This window comes from Neolamprologus brichardi, chromosome 5 (genome assembly GCF_056152115.1).
Source record: "Neolamprologus brichardi isolate AB-2024 chromosome 5, ASM5615211v1, whole genome shotgun sequence".
NCBI classification, from domain to species: domain Eukaryota; kingdom Metazoa; phylum Chordata; class Actinopteri; order Cichliformes; family Cichlidae; genus Neolamprologus; species Neolamprologus brichardi.
Window position 1 is genome coordinate 23,452,029 of NC_142108.1, and position 17,232 is coordinate 23,469,260.

Sequence of the window (17,232 nt, forward strand, 5' to 3'; positions counted from 1 at the left end):
CCATATCAGTCACATCAATATTATGGAGGTGAGGCGAGAAAGAGGATTATATGACTTATATGTATAACTTTGTTGATAATGGAGTTGAAGAGACAAAAGCAAGGGTTTTCTGTTTGCTTCTGCATTCATGCAGGCTACATGCTGTCCCCAAACTGGCAGAAAACATCTAACACATTAGACACTCACCTTTGGGGAAACACAGCTTGATAATCAGCGCGTGTTACATAGAAAATGAATGTACAGTAGATACACATTTGTAGGTGTTACGGCCCTAGCTGGGCCTCCTGAAACTGCCCTTGTGTGGGCGTGGTGTTTTTCTCCGCCTCCTCCTCTCTTGCCACTCCTACCCCCTCTGTTTCTCTCACTTTCCTCTCTCCCCAGGACACAGCTGCTCTTGGTTAGCCTCGTTTGCCACCTGAATCCAGTCAGCAATCACGTCTGAGGCTATTTAAGCTGGGGATGTTTTCTTCTGGTGTTCTCTGGTGTCGAAGTTGTCGAGAAAGAGCCTATAGTGTGGAAGCAGTGTAACTGCTTCACGTGAGTAGTGTGGGCTTGTGGGCCTCGGCAGCAGTAAAGCTAGCTGCTACTAGTGACAGGGTGAACTTGTGGGCCCCTGGAAGTGCCTCCTCATGGTGTGGAGTTTTTGTTCGTTTGGGGTGGCTGTAGCTCAGGTGGCAGAGCAGGTCAGCCACTAATCAGAAGGTCGGTGGTTCGATCCCAGGCTGCCTCCTGGCTGCATACCAAATATCCTTGGACCACCTACTGGTGGTGGTCAGAGGGCACGGTGGCGCCTGTGTCTGGCAGCCTCGCCTCTGTCAGTGCGCCCCAGGGCAGCTGTGGCTACAATGTAGCTTGCCATCCCCAGTGTGTGAATGCGTGTGTGAATGGGTGAATGACTGAATGTAGTGTAAAGCGCTTTGGGGACTAGAAAAGCGCTATACAAATGCAGGCCATTTACCATTTGTTTGGTTGTTGTGTTCTTTGTTGTTGCAACCTCTTTTCCTTTTTCCAAGTGTTATTGGTAAAACGGCGTTGCCGGCTCTTTATGTTAAGATTATCTATAATAAAGACTATTTTATTTACTAAAAACACCTGTCTGTTCTCCTTTCATTCTGTTCTGGACTCATTTGTTACTGGTCCCCTCACTCGCATGCCTCGGGGGGGACGTAACAGTAGGTTTACAATATTTTAAACATTTAAACTTATTTTTGAGGTTTAAATGGTTAAATGCGGTTCGAGGTTAATTCAAATATTCTTAAAAACATTTGATAGTTTTAAGAACGTCTTTTTTCATATCTTAGCTCAGTGAAACCAACCATTTTTCAACATTTCAGACTAAATTATTGACACTACTGACTCATTGCAAAGAGACCCAGCACACAGAATGCACTTGCCTTGACACAGCCCTGTAGTTGGTGGAGTTTTCAGCTTTTTTATGGGCTAAATAAAACACAGTGGTAATATCCTTATGACATTTTTTTCACTTTTATTGCCCATTTTCCTTTCATGTTTTTTTTTCACAGTCAGATCTATTGCCACTGCTCAATGGAGATTACAAAAATACTTCAGAACATCTAAGTGAGTTGCTGTAATAGTTTTATGCTGCATCAGGGCCTGCAACTAACATCCCAGCTAGCCTGCTTTGATCTAATAACCTACTGATGAAATTCATGTGAAGATGTTTTGGTAGCATCTTCTTCACATGCTTTTAGATCTGATATTACTCTTACAGATGTAGTTCAATATGATGTCAAGTTTGATGACATTTTTAGGACAATCCTAAATGATGATCCAGATATTTCCACATAAAGTAATCGTCCATCCATGTTTAACTGAGGTATAACCACAGGTGTTTAACAAATGTAAAGAAAAAAAAGATCTTCACAGACCTACACTTGACAAATGCTTGGAAACAGTGATATTTTTAAAGTGTGAACATTAATGTGCAAAGGTTTTGAGCAACCCCTCATTTTTTTTACATTTTGTTTCCATTTTGCTTCAATGGAGTCAGACTTCCTTGTCAGACTTCCTGAGGGCTTTTTTCTTTGGACATTGACTGCTCGTTCACATATTTTTAGTTGAGTCATCATACCTGACCCTTATCAGAGGAATGTTTTGTTGGTAGTTTGTTTGTTAAACCAATTGTTTAAGCATAAAAAAGCACCTAAATCAATTGATGAGCTAGCACTACGTCTAAAAATAACAAAAATCTGAGCACAGATTTTAAATGGTATCTTTTAAGAACTTTGTTTGTGGCAGCTTGGTGCACAAACACATAATCTGTCCCCATCTCTTTAGTTGAATCTATGAAAAATACCAAAGAAAACACATTTTCACAGATATAAAATACCCTAAGAGCTATTAGCTAAGAAACTTGTTGTATTGTGGAATGGTTTGAAGTGTGTCCATAGAAAATTTAGGAAACCCAAATAGAAGCACAATAAAAGGACAAAAATGTAAGGCCTAAAAAACTATCTACAGCAGATGACCAGCATCTTTAGACCTGACACAGGATGTATTTATACACCTCATCTATTTTATATTCACCCAATGTTTAAGAAGTCCCATTTACCACTAATAAAAGTAGTTTAGCAGGGATAACTTTGCCCTGAAAGAGCAAGATGCTGATATTGTATTATAGTCATCTGGGCAGAAGCATTAAAAGACTTAACAAAATGAAAAAAAACAATGAGACACAGACAAAGAGCTTGACAGACAATTTGTTCTTGTCCTGGCTTATCAGATCTGTAGCTATCAGGGCAAAGTGTGCAGCTGATAAGTCTATGATGAGGATGACTTAGAGGCCATGATGGATATCACCAGTGACAACCACCACCCACAAGGATAGATGAGACAGATAACTGACATAAGACATACATACTAAGAGCCAGATGTCTGGCATAGCCTTCATGCCCATTCACTCGTATCAGATCTTCAGTACAAGATCTTACTGTGGTGAGCAGAGGCAATGGCTGACAGACCTATTATTGCACCAAACTGACATGTCAGAGGCAGAGAATTATTGGAGGGAGACATGATGATGATATATTGGGGCAATAATTGACATGACTATAAGATAATAAATGATGGTGAGAGAAATAAGACCATTGGTTACGATATGATAATTATATAGTAATTAATTACAGAGGGGAAATGGCAAGGAGCAAAACAGAGAGATGTACTTTCCTGTAATAATATTAATCGCTGTTACAGTAAGTCATTATTTTTTATTGGCTAGCAGGGACACAAAAACATATTCTGCTTTGTCAAACCTGGTTTCCATTTCAAATCCTCACTATCTGACAGCATTATTTCTCCACAGTAATATTAGAATCTACATCAAAGTGACACGGAATAAAGTGAATATAAGTAAAATTCTGTCACTGTTGTATATTTTTTCAATAAAAGACCATGATTTATAAGTTTCCAGCTCTACAACATAGTCCCAGAACAGAAAATGTGTTTCAGTCTGTGTTGGATATTAACATATTAAGGATTAAGGATTAAGGTTTGAAAGAGAAAAATAATGCCCTTACTGGCTTTTAAAATAATTTGAATAGCTTTGAATTTTAATGCTGCATTGCTAATAGATTTTTTGATAAACAGTCTTGTCAGTCAAAGAAGTAAATTTGGCAACAAGAAGAAGGTGACTCAAGTTATACACAGAGAAATGTAAGAGAGAGTGTGTGAAAAAGAGCATGTGGGAAAGCAGGCGTGTTAGAAAGTGAGACAGTGGGCGAGATAAAGAGAGCATAAGGGCAGAACTGTGTGAGAGAACGAGATGGATAGACATGCAGTCCGATTGCCATTTGGCGTTTGATAAGTAGAAAATGACCCAGCTGAGGTCACGTCACGATATGTCTACTGACTCTGCCAACTCAGAAGGACAGAAGGAGAGATGAAGATATATAGAGAAAAAAATTACCATAAATTCATATGCAAATAGGAGACTAATAAAGTGTTTATCCTACAACTTTAAAAGTAATGTCTGTACAATTAAACGCTGTAGTTCTTGGTAACCCAAGACCTCCAAATCCCTGTAAAAACAATTACTTAATCAGGTAATAAACCACTACAACATCTACAGAATTCTACAGAAGTATCTACCATTGATCTTTTTGTTTGTTTGTTTTTGAGTTGTTTTTTTAACTATATAAAACAATGACTTAATGTTAGAGATATGTGAAATTGATTTATTCTTAAAATGAAAAACTGTCCTTTAAGATGACTGATAGTGGGCTCCTTACAAAAATAAGTATTGCTACATTTGTGTAATTCTGAAACGTCATAGGAACACTAACTTTTTTTGTTTCTTTACAACAATAAGACACAAATAAAAGAGAGCCATTTCCTGTTCTAATGAATGCAGAAATATGAAAATTAATTATAATCCAGAAAAAGTATATTTTTTCTGCTAAATACATGATGCTTTCAGTCCTGTTATGAAAAATGTAGCAAATTGTAATCATTCCTTATCTATTATAAAATCACGTAATATTGTACATGATTTTTATGTTTGATTTTATCAACCTAATGTTAACTACAACTGACCAAGACTAGAAAGAATTTGATTTAATTTAATTTGGTTGTGATACAAAAATCAAAACCATAACCATGACAATAATTATAATGGGTCTCATTATAGAGACACCATACAAAAACTTGAACTACAATACAGAAAGACATATGTAGAATCTTACCAGTAGGTAGGGCAGGATCCATGGTGGGTTTTTCCCAGGAGTTGACTTGTTCCCAGGTAAAACCATTGGTTCCCAGAGAAACACTGTATCCACAGCTGCTATATGACTCCTCAAATGTACAGCCACCTACAAAGAAATAGAAAAAGATGCATGCATTTATAAATGACGTTAATATTGGAATTGGGAATTTATACTGTATTTTACAAACCAATTCACTGAAGCAGTGGTTGAACCTCAGAATTGCAAATGATAGTCAAAGATGGAAATGTAATGTGTAAGAAAAGAAAATGACCAAAATTACACAAAACAACTTTAATTGTTATAATTGTTACAGTTTTAGCCTTGAGTTGGTAACAGCTGATAGTTGTAGCAAGTCAATTTGCCCAAAATTAAAAGTCTTTCAACTGTAGGAAGCAGCAAGCCTTAAGCAATTACTGTCACAAATGCAAAAAAGTAAGATCCAGCACTGCATCCGTTTACTAAAAAAGGCATGAGATGAATCGTTATTTTTGCATTACTTTAACAAAGAAGGCTTTAAAATGAATGCAATTTGAATCCCATATTGTGGGAAGTCGTACTGAGATAGTTGAAGAGTAGAAAGAGGTTATAAAACAATCATGTAATAGCTAATGGTGACCATAAACAGAATTAACAGTAGGGTCTGATCTAATGAAATTCTTAATAATCGAAACTTCTTCCTATTTATGTGACAACAAATACGGTCTTTATAAGCTCCCTTGGTACTGTTAACAATATAATACCAATTAAGTTAACAGCGTGAATTGAAAGTGCCAGTGCAGACAGACACTGTCACAGTTTATCAGGGAAGTGAAGAGAACAGGGGGAGTGAGAAAGAAAGAAAACAGACTTCATGAGAGAGGATGCCTTTGCAAGAGAGAGTGAGAGAGTGAGTGAGGGGCACATGAAGAGAAAGCTCTGTGTGTCAACATGATTAAGTCACAGTGTCTCATCATTATTTCATGGCCCAGCTAAGACACATTTTCCACTGCATTAGCCTTCTCTTTTAGCCTCAAGCACTGCATACACACACATCTGCAACAGAGTCCCTTAATTAGACATATGCTTTGACGCACAACCGTTTTAATTTGTTTTGAAGTATTTGAAATTGGAGAACGTCATTGCTTTATTCACGAAATCATTTAATGCTTACTTTTTTTGTCTGCCTTTTTGTCCCAGTCATCCACCGAGGAAATAAATGCCAGTTTAAACTTCATCAAACATGTTTTTAGATTCCAACAAGGCCAAATCAAGATGGCTCATGATGCTTTGTAGAATATTGGCAGCATTTAACTGCAAAATCCTTCTGTAGTGTTGTAGCATAGCTGTTGTGATGAGAGCTTAAACTGTACATCGCCCACTGGCTTGTGAAGTCTTATCTTGAAGCTAGCTTTGAAGTGAGCATTTTGGTCCAGACATGACAAATAAGGGGACATCTGACTAGGAAACTGCATGTTTATGTTGTAGGTAGACCTGGCCTAAAGCTTGCACTGTTTTAAATGTTAAAAAATGACCTTAAACTACAACATAAACTCATCTGCACAGTGTTTACTGAGGCTACAGATCAAGTAAGCTAGGCTGTTCTCCTTTAGATGTCTATGCATTCTTACCTTTTTATTGTAACCTAATGATTTGGTTACAAATCATCACGGAATTGCCGCAAATCATCGCCTGTTATATATTGCAAATAATTCAGGTTTAAAGGGCTTTGCATTGGCTTCATTTTTCAGACCTGGATGCCATGTTTTACATACAGTCTGTGGATAATGCTGACGTGTCAAGCAAGTGCCCATTTTCTTAAAAAGACTAAGAAACAATGGCTGAGTCACACCTCGTGACTGTGGCTCTGCCTTTTCTCGTCACTACAGAGTTGGTGTGGAGAATTAAGGCTAGTTCCAAGCTATGAGGCAGGTGAGACTTCCACAATCCTATTATTGAGGATATAGGATACAGAGAGCTGGAGCATTGTTGACTCTTAAAACATGCACAGGTTTAAAATGCACAGCAGAATGCATATCCATGTATCCATATATTGATATCTTTAATACACACCCTCTGAATAGTGTCTAAAATATATGATATGGTTTTGATTATGCTTCTTCGAGCAAGCCTTACATCAACTGGGAAATGAATTTGAAAAACATGGGGAAAAAATTCATCCATCTGCATTCCGTTTGAAAAAAATAACCTCCAGCAAAGGGTGAAAACTAGGAAAACACTATTTTTCTCACAGATATGAAAATAACTGTTATAAATTAATCAATACAGAGATAATTAGCCTTTATCGCCCCCTCGTTGTTCAGTGATCTCATTAGAAATGAAATGAAATCAAAGTGAACTCATTAGAACAGAGGGATAAACAGGCAAAGGGGGGCTGTGGGGTATCTATCAATATTCAATATCAGAACTGCAATTTTAAGGACCACAATCAGGGCACGAGAGAGAGAGAGAGAGAATTGGCTCACAGCAGTAGCCAAACATTCAGTATGTGTGTGTCAATGCCCCTGATCTAGTTTTGAAATTCAGCACGACTCCTCCCCTCTCTGCACACAAACATAATCACATGTTCTCAGTCATAAAATGCATTTCCATAATGAAAACATAACACTGCTACTCGAGTGTGATCTGAAGCATAGGCGTGTGTGTGTTCTTGTGTGAAAGTGAATGCCATGGTGAGAATGTGTTGCGGCGGGATGGTACGTGTATGGGCTCATGTATGTGTCATTGCTTTTATGCATCAGCCATTATTGTTGGGTCTGTGCATATGGTAACGTGTGAATTAGTGTGACACCAAAACAAGCATAATCTCTTTGTGTATGAAGTTTAGCATTAATGTATGGGATATATAAGGATATATAATCAATTAATAATACTGCAGCCTATGCATACATACACAGATAGAGATACACATGCACAGAGAACAATCACCCCATGTGATGCCTGTTATATGATTATTAATCAAAATTCCTTAAAAATGGGTTTGTGATTCCCTTATTGTTTAAATTTGGCAGCACTGGTTTGCTCTGCTCTTTGGCACTCTGCAATTTTCTGTTAGTCAGCAAACGTGTTTCCCTAAAGTTGTCAACTTCTATGTCATAGCATAATGGAAAACAACTTAGCTTCCATCATCTCGATTAAATAAACCACTTTTCTGAATTACAATAAAATGCAGGAAACAGGAAAAGCATTCATGTTACACTTACACCCTCATGAATGGTATAGCCTATACATGAAAGGTGGCTCATGTTGAAAACTGAGCTACATGTATCCAACAATCTGCAGCTCTCTAAATGTAGCTGTAAAAGCACAAGACTCCTCCTGTGGGTTTCCAGTAAACGCTGATATAAAGTCATTGTTCTATCAAAGAGGTTTTTACAGTATTATAGCGCTATTACAGTATCATTTATTGTACCCAGACTCTACTCAGTATCTTATCTCATGCATTTTTGTTAGTGAGTCATAATAGTTCCCTTTCTCTGTGCTGTGCTGTTTACTTCACTGACATTTTGTTCCTAAAAATAAAAATTAAAAAATGCATTTGGAAAAACAACAACATTTCCTTCAGTGAAAAGCTCCAGGATAGAAAGAAGTTTTCCAGGTAGCTAGGGTTGTGCCGATGGATGATGATGTCAGGGACTGACGATAGCGAACTTTTAATGTAATTTCCCCATTGATAGACTAAATTAATGTCATTATTATGAAATGGGCATGCGATGGCTGTGTACGGAGGAGTTACAGTGACCCATCATCATCAAATCTGAGAAAACCGGAGATAACTAACTAACTGCTGGATGGATGTTTTAAGCTAGAGCATAATATGACAGTAAATTTGCAAGTTCAGCTTTGTGTAAGAACAGAATGTAAACAGCGAGGAGAGTGATGTGAACATTTTTGCACAGATAAAGACAAACAAACTGGACAATAACTAAACAAAGAAGCAGCAAACATTACAACTTTTAAAAATGTTGTCTACCGTCCCTCAAAGGTGAGCACTGTAACGTAAAGTTCATAACTGCAACTTTGCATATCGCTAGCTCCTGTGACAGAATTTACCGATGCCAATGACTCTGAGAAAACTATTTAATTGCAAAGTTTTCTGATTTTAAATGCTGATGCGACCGATTGGTCTTTAAGCAGATGGTTTGGTGTCTTCAGTGCCAGAGCATCATTTGTCTTTCAGTCTGCTGTGGTTTAACCACAAAGAATGATCTCAGTCTTACTTTAGCCACTTAATTCCTCCCTTCTAAGTGTTCTCTCATTTTTGGATGGTGTTACATTTATTTGCATGCTATACCTTGCTGGCAGCCAGTGAAAAATATTTAACCAAGATTAAAAAAAATGAAGATCAACTCCAGCTCCTTGCAGTCAAACCTATGATTTTCTGGCAACAGAATTTGGAAACTGTTTTGCAAACTTGTTTTTCAGTTGAGTAATTCCAGTTTTGCATTTAACAACTCCAATATCCCAATGAAAGCTTTAATTTTTTTAAATTTTTAAATTTTTTTACAACTCACCAGCGGCAATTATTGTCAACAAATTAATAGGCAACAGAGAAATTACAAGGACTTATTGTTGTCACTGCAGTTGAGATGTAATTTGTTTGGCTGTCAACAAAACAGTCTCACCAAAGCATAATAATCAAAATGATAATTACTTTTACACAATGCTAAAGGTTTGCACAAATGAGGTTTAAAGAGACAAGTGTGAACACATTTCAAAAGGTAAAAGCAAATTGTGGAAACTCATAAATTTAGAACCAATTGAGAGATGGAATCCAGGTAACAGAACTACAGCATTACTTCCTCCCCAAAGGTTTCAGTCTATTTCTAATGGGATTGTATTTTTAGGCCACAATTTATCAAAGAGTGAATATGGCCTGATTCATTTAAAATGTATTATCAACACAAGTGCACGATAGCATGTAATTACCCAAATGTAATATGTGCCGTCTAAGTATGCTGTAAAATGATACAATGTCACTTAACTATATTAATGAATATTTATGTTTTATAAGGAAGTAGGTTATTGAGGAAACATGCATGCAGAAGTGATTTCTCTGCTTGAGCTCATTTAGCCTTTTGGTTAGATTACATAGATCAAATCAACTCTATATCAACATAATAGATGCACACGCACACACACACACACACACACACACACAGTCATTACGCAAGCAACCTAGCTTTCATCCACAAATGCTCGTAAACATGAGGATATAGCAAAGCAAATCCCCATAAGAGCAGCAAGAATAAGTTGGTGCCCTGAAAATATCCACTTACGGACACAGAAACATATCTTCTAATGATAACACTTATTTAGACAGAATTCCCTGTCTTTCCTATGTTGAAATTTTCATTCCCCAGAGGCACCAATAGCAGCCATTAAAGCCTTTCATGTCAGCAAAAGCTAACGCAGTTGGACAGGACCCATGAAGCCACAAACCAAAGGAGGGCACCCAGAGGCGTCAGACTCTAAAGAGTCTGTTTACTGCTCACTTAGATAACATCAACTGATCCTGAGCATCACTGTATGTTCAAGTGTGTGTGCTGGAGCAAACCCAGGTCATGTTACTCTGTGTTCATATGTGAGTGGCTGTGTGCGGAGCAAAACATTTAGTAAACCAAACGTGGATAGTGGAAACGTGGAACTACTATATGAAGCTGAACTTGATTATTTCCATTTCTCAGTACTTCTACACCATATCACTGGGAGATGTTGTATGCAAATTAAAATCTCAACAGTAACCTGAGGTGGCTACAGAAACTGAATGTAGTTTTGATCTAGCTAAAAACTGTAAATGAATCATAAACATAACCGAGGAACAAGAAATCAAAGGACGTACTGTATAAACTGTACACACATATATTTAATATGGTTTTTATTTTCCCTTTCTATTTCCAGTTTGGTGTACTTGGTGTGTTTAGAGCTCAGTTCATGTTTCCAGGCATACAAGTATGCAACAGGAATGTCTGAAAAACACAGGTATGGCTTAATATATGAGTGTGTATGCCTGTGCATGTGTAGGCTTTCACTGAATAAAAGTGAGTGTACTTTACTCACGCACGCCCATCTCTTAGTTAGCTTGAATTAAATCCACTGTCAGCTAACATGCCAGGAGCTTTAAATATTCCCATTAAGTCATTTAAAACATATGCTATTATATGCTATTTGCTCCCATGGTCTCCTTTCACATACACACAAAGACACACACACACCCCAAGGCAAACAAACTCACTGGCTATCTAAATGCCATTACTACCACCCGAATACGCTTGGATAATAAGAGAAAGGAGGAAGAGATTTGTTAGAGTAACACACAACTGGAACAGATGGATATGAAGTCTGTGTGTGTTCCACTTTATAAGTGTGAGTGTGAGACAAAGTGTTTGGTGGTGGCAGAGGTGAAATAATTCTGTTCATGCAACCAAAACTTGATTTGAAGAAAAAAGCCAAAGTTGCAAAGTGAAACGTTTTGGGATTTTGCCCGAGTCACATCAGCGGTTTTTGTCTGGAGACACGAGGGAATGGTAAGAGAGAAAGGATGTTTACTATAAACACGGGTGCTACTTTTACAAGTACTTTATTAAAAAGGGGTCAAGTAATTTAAAACACGGAGGATACAGGTATGTTTATATACAGTAGCTCTGTGAATTGAAAAGCTTGGAGTTTCGAAAGTCAGCCCAGTGAAAGAAGCAGTGAACCTAGTGAACCTATGCTAAATCCAATTTATTTGTAAAGAAGAAAAAAATTGAAACTTGTACCAAAATACTGGTAGTCCAAAGGTCACAAGTTGTAGTTGATTCTGAAAGGTCTTTAGGAGGGATCTCCAGTGTTTGTATGAGAGCAGAATGTAAGTGAAAAGGAAACGAGCATAGAACCCTAAAACAGATGGAGTGCAGGTGTTAAAGATATGATCTGGTAACATGCAAATGATAATGATAACAGGTACTGGTTTATGCAAAGAATTTCATGTAATTGTTTTGGTATTTTCATGTTTTGCATTCTTGAGTTCAGTGAAAGACCAAAAAAAATAAGAGGTAAACAAATGAGCGAGTGAAATTTTTGTCAGTGTCTGCAACATAGGGGCTACGGAGATGCGCTTGGATGCAGTCCTCCAAAAAGTCGACAGCGTGTAGCCTGACGGCAGTGTCAGTGTCTGTAGCTACAATACTGACTGGTTGGAAATTGGCTTAAACTGGAAAGAGACAGACAGCTGAGCTAACAACATGAGCACAAGCAGTGCTGTGGTGAATTTTTCCACCTTCTGTCTCCTCTGGGGCAGCGGCTAAGCTGAAGGACTGACAACAACAGAAATACAAACAAGCGTAACCCACAGACTGGTTGTTCTACATATTCTTGACACTGGCGCCAGATAATAATAGCATTTAAACATGGATCTGGAAACCTCTGCATAGCACAGATGCAGTACCTTGCCAGGTGCTTAAGCCAATTATTGAATACTCAAACCACTCTGAGGGAGCAGGAGACTCAGTGAATGACAGCAAATGATCGAGATCATGAGCAACACATAAAAGAGTCAGGAAATGAATGAGGTACTTACAAACAGGCAAGTTAATAATTGAGGGGAAAGTAAATACGTGAATGAGCATGTTAACTGAGTAACCATAAATAATTAAATGAGGGAGTAAACATATGAGTGTGTGAAGCTGTTTTCACAAATTAATTCTGGATGATATTGGGAGAATCAGTCTGAGACAATCAAACATCACACTAAGATCCGCTAACTGTCCAATCAAACTTTTCAGACATTTGCGTTCTCACATGCACATCAGTTGCATAATGGCTGCTGGGCAAGTGAGCCAATGAGCAAGCAGGCAACAGAGTAACTAAGTATCATATTACACAAATGTGAGAGGGAGGGATTGAATTGGTGAAAGGGTGAGGACATGAGTGAGGAAGCAAATGTTTGAGTGAGTAAAACAACGGTGAATGATGAAGTAGGCAACGAAGGACGAATGATAAATTTAGTAACTGAGAGAAGTTAACGAGTAGATGACTTAGCAAACTAGTGAAAAGCAGATAAGTGAGAGGATTATCAACGGTTGCTGCTTTCAATCATACTTTCTTTCCAGTGTGTATGCGCATGTGTGTGCGTGTGTGTTAAAGTCTTAAGAGAAAGGAAGTGTTTTCCTGACGGGCCTATAGTGACTTTAATTGTCTGCAACATGAACCAATAAGACACCTGCCTCATAACCTTAAGTTCTGCATGAAAGAACACAGAAAGCAACATCGCCACCAATCTGTTTCACTGGCTATCACACACAACCACAGACACACACTTCAAGCTTTATGACCACACACGACACGTGAAAAAAGGCCCTCACATAAAAGCCAGCGTCTGCATGTACTGTGTGTCAGTATTGAATTTGACTGGACAGAAGGGAAACTCCAAAGTCAAAGTGGAAGCATCAGAGCATATAGGAGACCAACCATATCCGCATTGTCCACCCATACCCATCATTCCCATTTCATGACAGCTTGAAACAAGCAATCTAAGTCTGATAACAAGAAGTTACTAAAATAAGTAGTTATTTGTCTCACACAAAGACATAAATTGTCTGATTTATGTTCTTTGTGAAGCTGCAGTAATTTTCTTCCATTTAACCTCACCTAAGTCAAGTAAACACAACACACACAGAGACATGTTTACAGCACAAACAAAATGGATATACACACTTGGAAATTGAGTTAACCCTGTTTGGCTCTTGACTGGCAACCAAAGTAGCCAGGTCTGTTCTCAGTTTAACATGGTTTGACCCAACAGATTAACAAGGCCTGTTTATTAGAAAGGAGGCCATCTGAGTCACCCAGGAGCTGAATTCTCTTAATCCCATTTGAGACAGAGCCATGGTGGTTTGTAGAAACTAGGTAACCTTATTTTGGCATGGAATGAAAAGCAAGGTATCTCTGTTTTGGGTTTAAAAATGGTCTAGGCTATTTAAGATCAAGCTAAAATAGGTGCTGTGAATACTCAAATGTGTGGAATAGGGTTTGACTATCTTTGTCAAAGCCTCTGCGATTTCACAGACATGCTCAATGGTTCTTTTGATGCACCCGCTTGATGCAATAATCAGTTATGTATTGATACTTTTAAAGGACTCCTAGCCATCAAATTTAAAAGTACTAGCGTAAGCATGATTTTTTTTTTCAATATGCAGGGTTAGTATTATGAAAGAACCTATTTTAACCCCTTTTTCCTAAAGGTAACCAAGTACAAGACACTCACCCAAAGCTCTCTCTGCATCCACTTTCTTACATGAATGTTGTCAGATACAGGGATTCTGGGCAGAACTACCAACCACAAGCCTCAACACACCTCTGACATCTGACCAACATTTATTCTGAAGGGAAACGCTGATTCCCCTTAAAGTTAGAGTATGAAATGTAAATTTATTTTAAAAAAATGTCAACAATCCTTCCATTTTTTTTAATTGACGCTCACTTGTGTACCACAAAATCAGCTTCACAGGAATTATGTACAGAACAAGCTAATTCATTTGTTAAAAGAAATGTAGTTTTCTGTTTAGTTAGTTGCACATGTCAGACGTTGTTAACCAACAAATATTTACTATTTTAATAAGAAAAAATATTCTTCCGTTTAATAGCTAGTAAAAGATTAAATTGTATTTTAATCCTAGAATGTACATATATGTGTGTGAATTGCTTTTGTAAAGCATTTTATGTTACAGCAGTCCCAGTCTATATGTCAGGGACTTTTACTGTGAAAGGAAGGAACAGGAAGAAACCCTTTTGGTACATGCCTAGAACAAGTTGGATATCTGGTATTAGTCAGGGAGTGACAGGTCTAATGTTCTCTTTAGACTACTGATTTGAAAAGGATTTCAGTGGGACTTTAATGTATTTGTTGCTGCTAGGAAACAAGATTGTGTGGAATTACATAAAGTACTGTAATACCTACAGTATTTTTAGATCAAAGAAAAGAGCTTTAAAAAAAAAGCAATGTTTATCCATATAAATGAGAAACATACCTGATCTTGACTCATAACCCTCTCAGTAACCTTGGTGTAAAGAGGATCTGACTGTGCCAGATATTAGCAGCCTTGTGAGTCACAGTCATAAATATAATGATGAGCTTTCCACCACTTTCCAATTGGTTGAATCACCATAACCAAAGCAGTGCATCATTATTGTTAAACATCCAGTTGGTTTTGTGTCAGCAGACATATGTGGGTTACTCAGCCACTTATGTCATGCATGTGACACTGACATAACAGATTGCCAGAAACCTCTAAACTTTTAAAATTGTTAGACAATCTGAGTCACAGTTGAGTTATTTGGAGAAAAGACACACATACAGGAGATAATGGTACCCAGTGATAGTCACACTCACTCTCAGTGGAACCCAAAGCCTCTCAAAACCCCTCTATCCTCTCTCTCTGTCACACACACCTCCACAAGGATAGTGTAGAGTTTGTGAAATTCCTGATGTGGTCCTGTTACTATTAGCATGCTAATCCTGCTCTGGATTACAGTGCTGTCAGAGCGCTGCATTAATAAACCACTTCCACCTCCACCCTGTTCACTCTTAAACTCACTTTCATGGTTGCACAGGCACAAACGCGTATTCCTCTGCTTTTTGACACTTACTGTAAGCAAAAAAGTGCACACATGTGCACGATGTCTTTGTCGCAAACATGCACTCGCAGCACAGAGGAATTTTAATCCTAATACTCTCATTTACACTCTGTCATGTTTTTGGAGAGTTCTGATTCCACAGAGGAATTTAGAGCCACAGAGAGGAAGAGATTCTGAGTCATCACAATAAGCAGCACTTTGACAGGAGATATGAGAGTGCTGTAGGCAGTTTGTGAATACCCTGAAATCCTTATGGAGCATCAGAGTAGTAACTTTCAGATGTTTCTTTTTATTAAATAACAAGGTTTCAGAGTGAGGTTCACAAGTCATTTGACCAAGGGTCAGCGGTCATACTGCTTGTCATCAGTGCACCTCCATCTGCGATTAGCTGTGTGCCTTTAGTAATGTCAATAGTTCAACAGCTTGGGGGCAAAATCTGTCATGCAGAATGGGTACTAATGCAGTTTTGATCATTTAAAAGTCTGCACTTGCCTTTACCCAAACTTTAAAGTTAACGAGACTGTACGGCTCCAACTGGCCCTTTCAAGGGCACACACAAACACAGGGCCATGAGGATAAGCCCTCATACACACACACTCATCTCTAACACATACAGAGAAAGAAGCAGGCCAACAGAAAGACTGATATCTGTGCACACACAAACACACACTCCTGAATCCAGCTCTGGAGACTCTCTCACACACTCTCTGTGGTGCTCATTAGGAGAGGTAGCAGGTCCAGCCCTCCTCCTGGCAAAACTACAGGGTGGACTAACTCCCTCCCTGTCCTCCTCTCTTCTTCCTCTCCTCTTCTCCTGTCAACTTCAGCGTTCCTCTGCTACTCTTTCACTACTCTGTCACTTTCTTTTTCTCTCTCTGCATGTGTTTTTTTACTCTTCTTTTTACTCTCCTGTCATTTTTTTTACTTTTATATTATATTTTGCCCACATTTTCTTTGATTTTTCTTCTTACTACTACACTCGCTTACTGTTTCATCATTCTCGTGGTTTCTCGACTGCCCCACTTACCCCTGTCCTACACCTCTCTTTTTTTAATGCCAACTCACCTCATCCCTTAATTCCCTCGAGCAAGTTGTTTCTCTTATCTCATATTCTTATTTTTCTTTTATCCTGGACCTTAGTTTCACTGCCAACATTAGGGCTATCACTAAATCAGCTTTTTTGGCATCTCATAAATATAGTTTAACTGAGAGAATACATGCCCCAGCAAAATCTACAGAAGCTCATTCATGCTGTATTTCTTAAGTTGACTACTGCAATGCTCTTTTTATTTGCTTCCATAAAAAGATCTTGATGCTGCAAGAATTTTAACAAAATCCAGGAAGACAAAGCCTATCAGCTGCCAGCAGTGGCTTCTAATAAAATACAGGATTCAATTTAAAATATTATTTACTCATTATAATTCGCTAAATGGCTTGTACCCAAGATATATATTGGATTCTTGATGAATTAAGGTCTGATCTGAAATCTGATCAGTTAATACTGTAGTAGAGAAATGTGAATCTAAAAAGAGGCATTTAGCTGCTATGCTGACAATCGTTGGACTAACCGCTAACTAACTGCTGAGGACAGATCGTCTCCAACCTTAGCTGCTTTTAAAAAAGCTCATTTAACTGAGTAGCTGTACAATCATTTTTATTACTGTTGTTTTCATTTTTATTGTTGTTTATATTGTTGTTGTTACTGTTATTATTACTATTTCTGTCTTTTTTCTTTGTTTACTCTTTTATTTTTGATTTTAATTTTATCTTTAAAGCATTTACAATGACTATAGTGTTTGAAAGGTGCTATTAATAAACTTTAGTTTAGCAGTCAATTTCACAGCGGCTCCTGGTTACCTCACAACCACTTACTAACTGGTTGAGAAATAGACATTTT

The 17,232-nt window shown here is 37.9% G+C and overlaps 1 protein-coding gene across 11 annotated transcripts in view; it reads right to left on the minus strand.

Moving 5' to 3' along the window:
* ptprt (protein tyrosine phosphatase receptor type T) overlaps positions 1-17,232 on the minus strand; it is a 307,462-nt gene that overhangs the window by 251,615 nt on the left and 38,615 nt on the right. For all 11 annotated transcript variants that reach the window (XM_006783003.2, XM_006783002.3, XM_006783004.2 and 8 more), the window contains exon 2: positions 4,701-4,826. In XM_006783003.2, the coding sequence (XP_006783066.1) occupies positions 4,701-4,826 (126 nt within the window). The remainder of the gene's footprint in view (positions 1-4,700; positions 4,827-17,232) is intronic.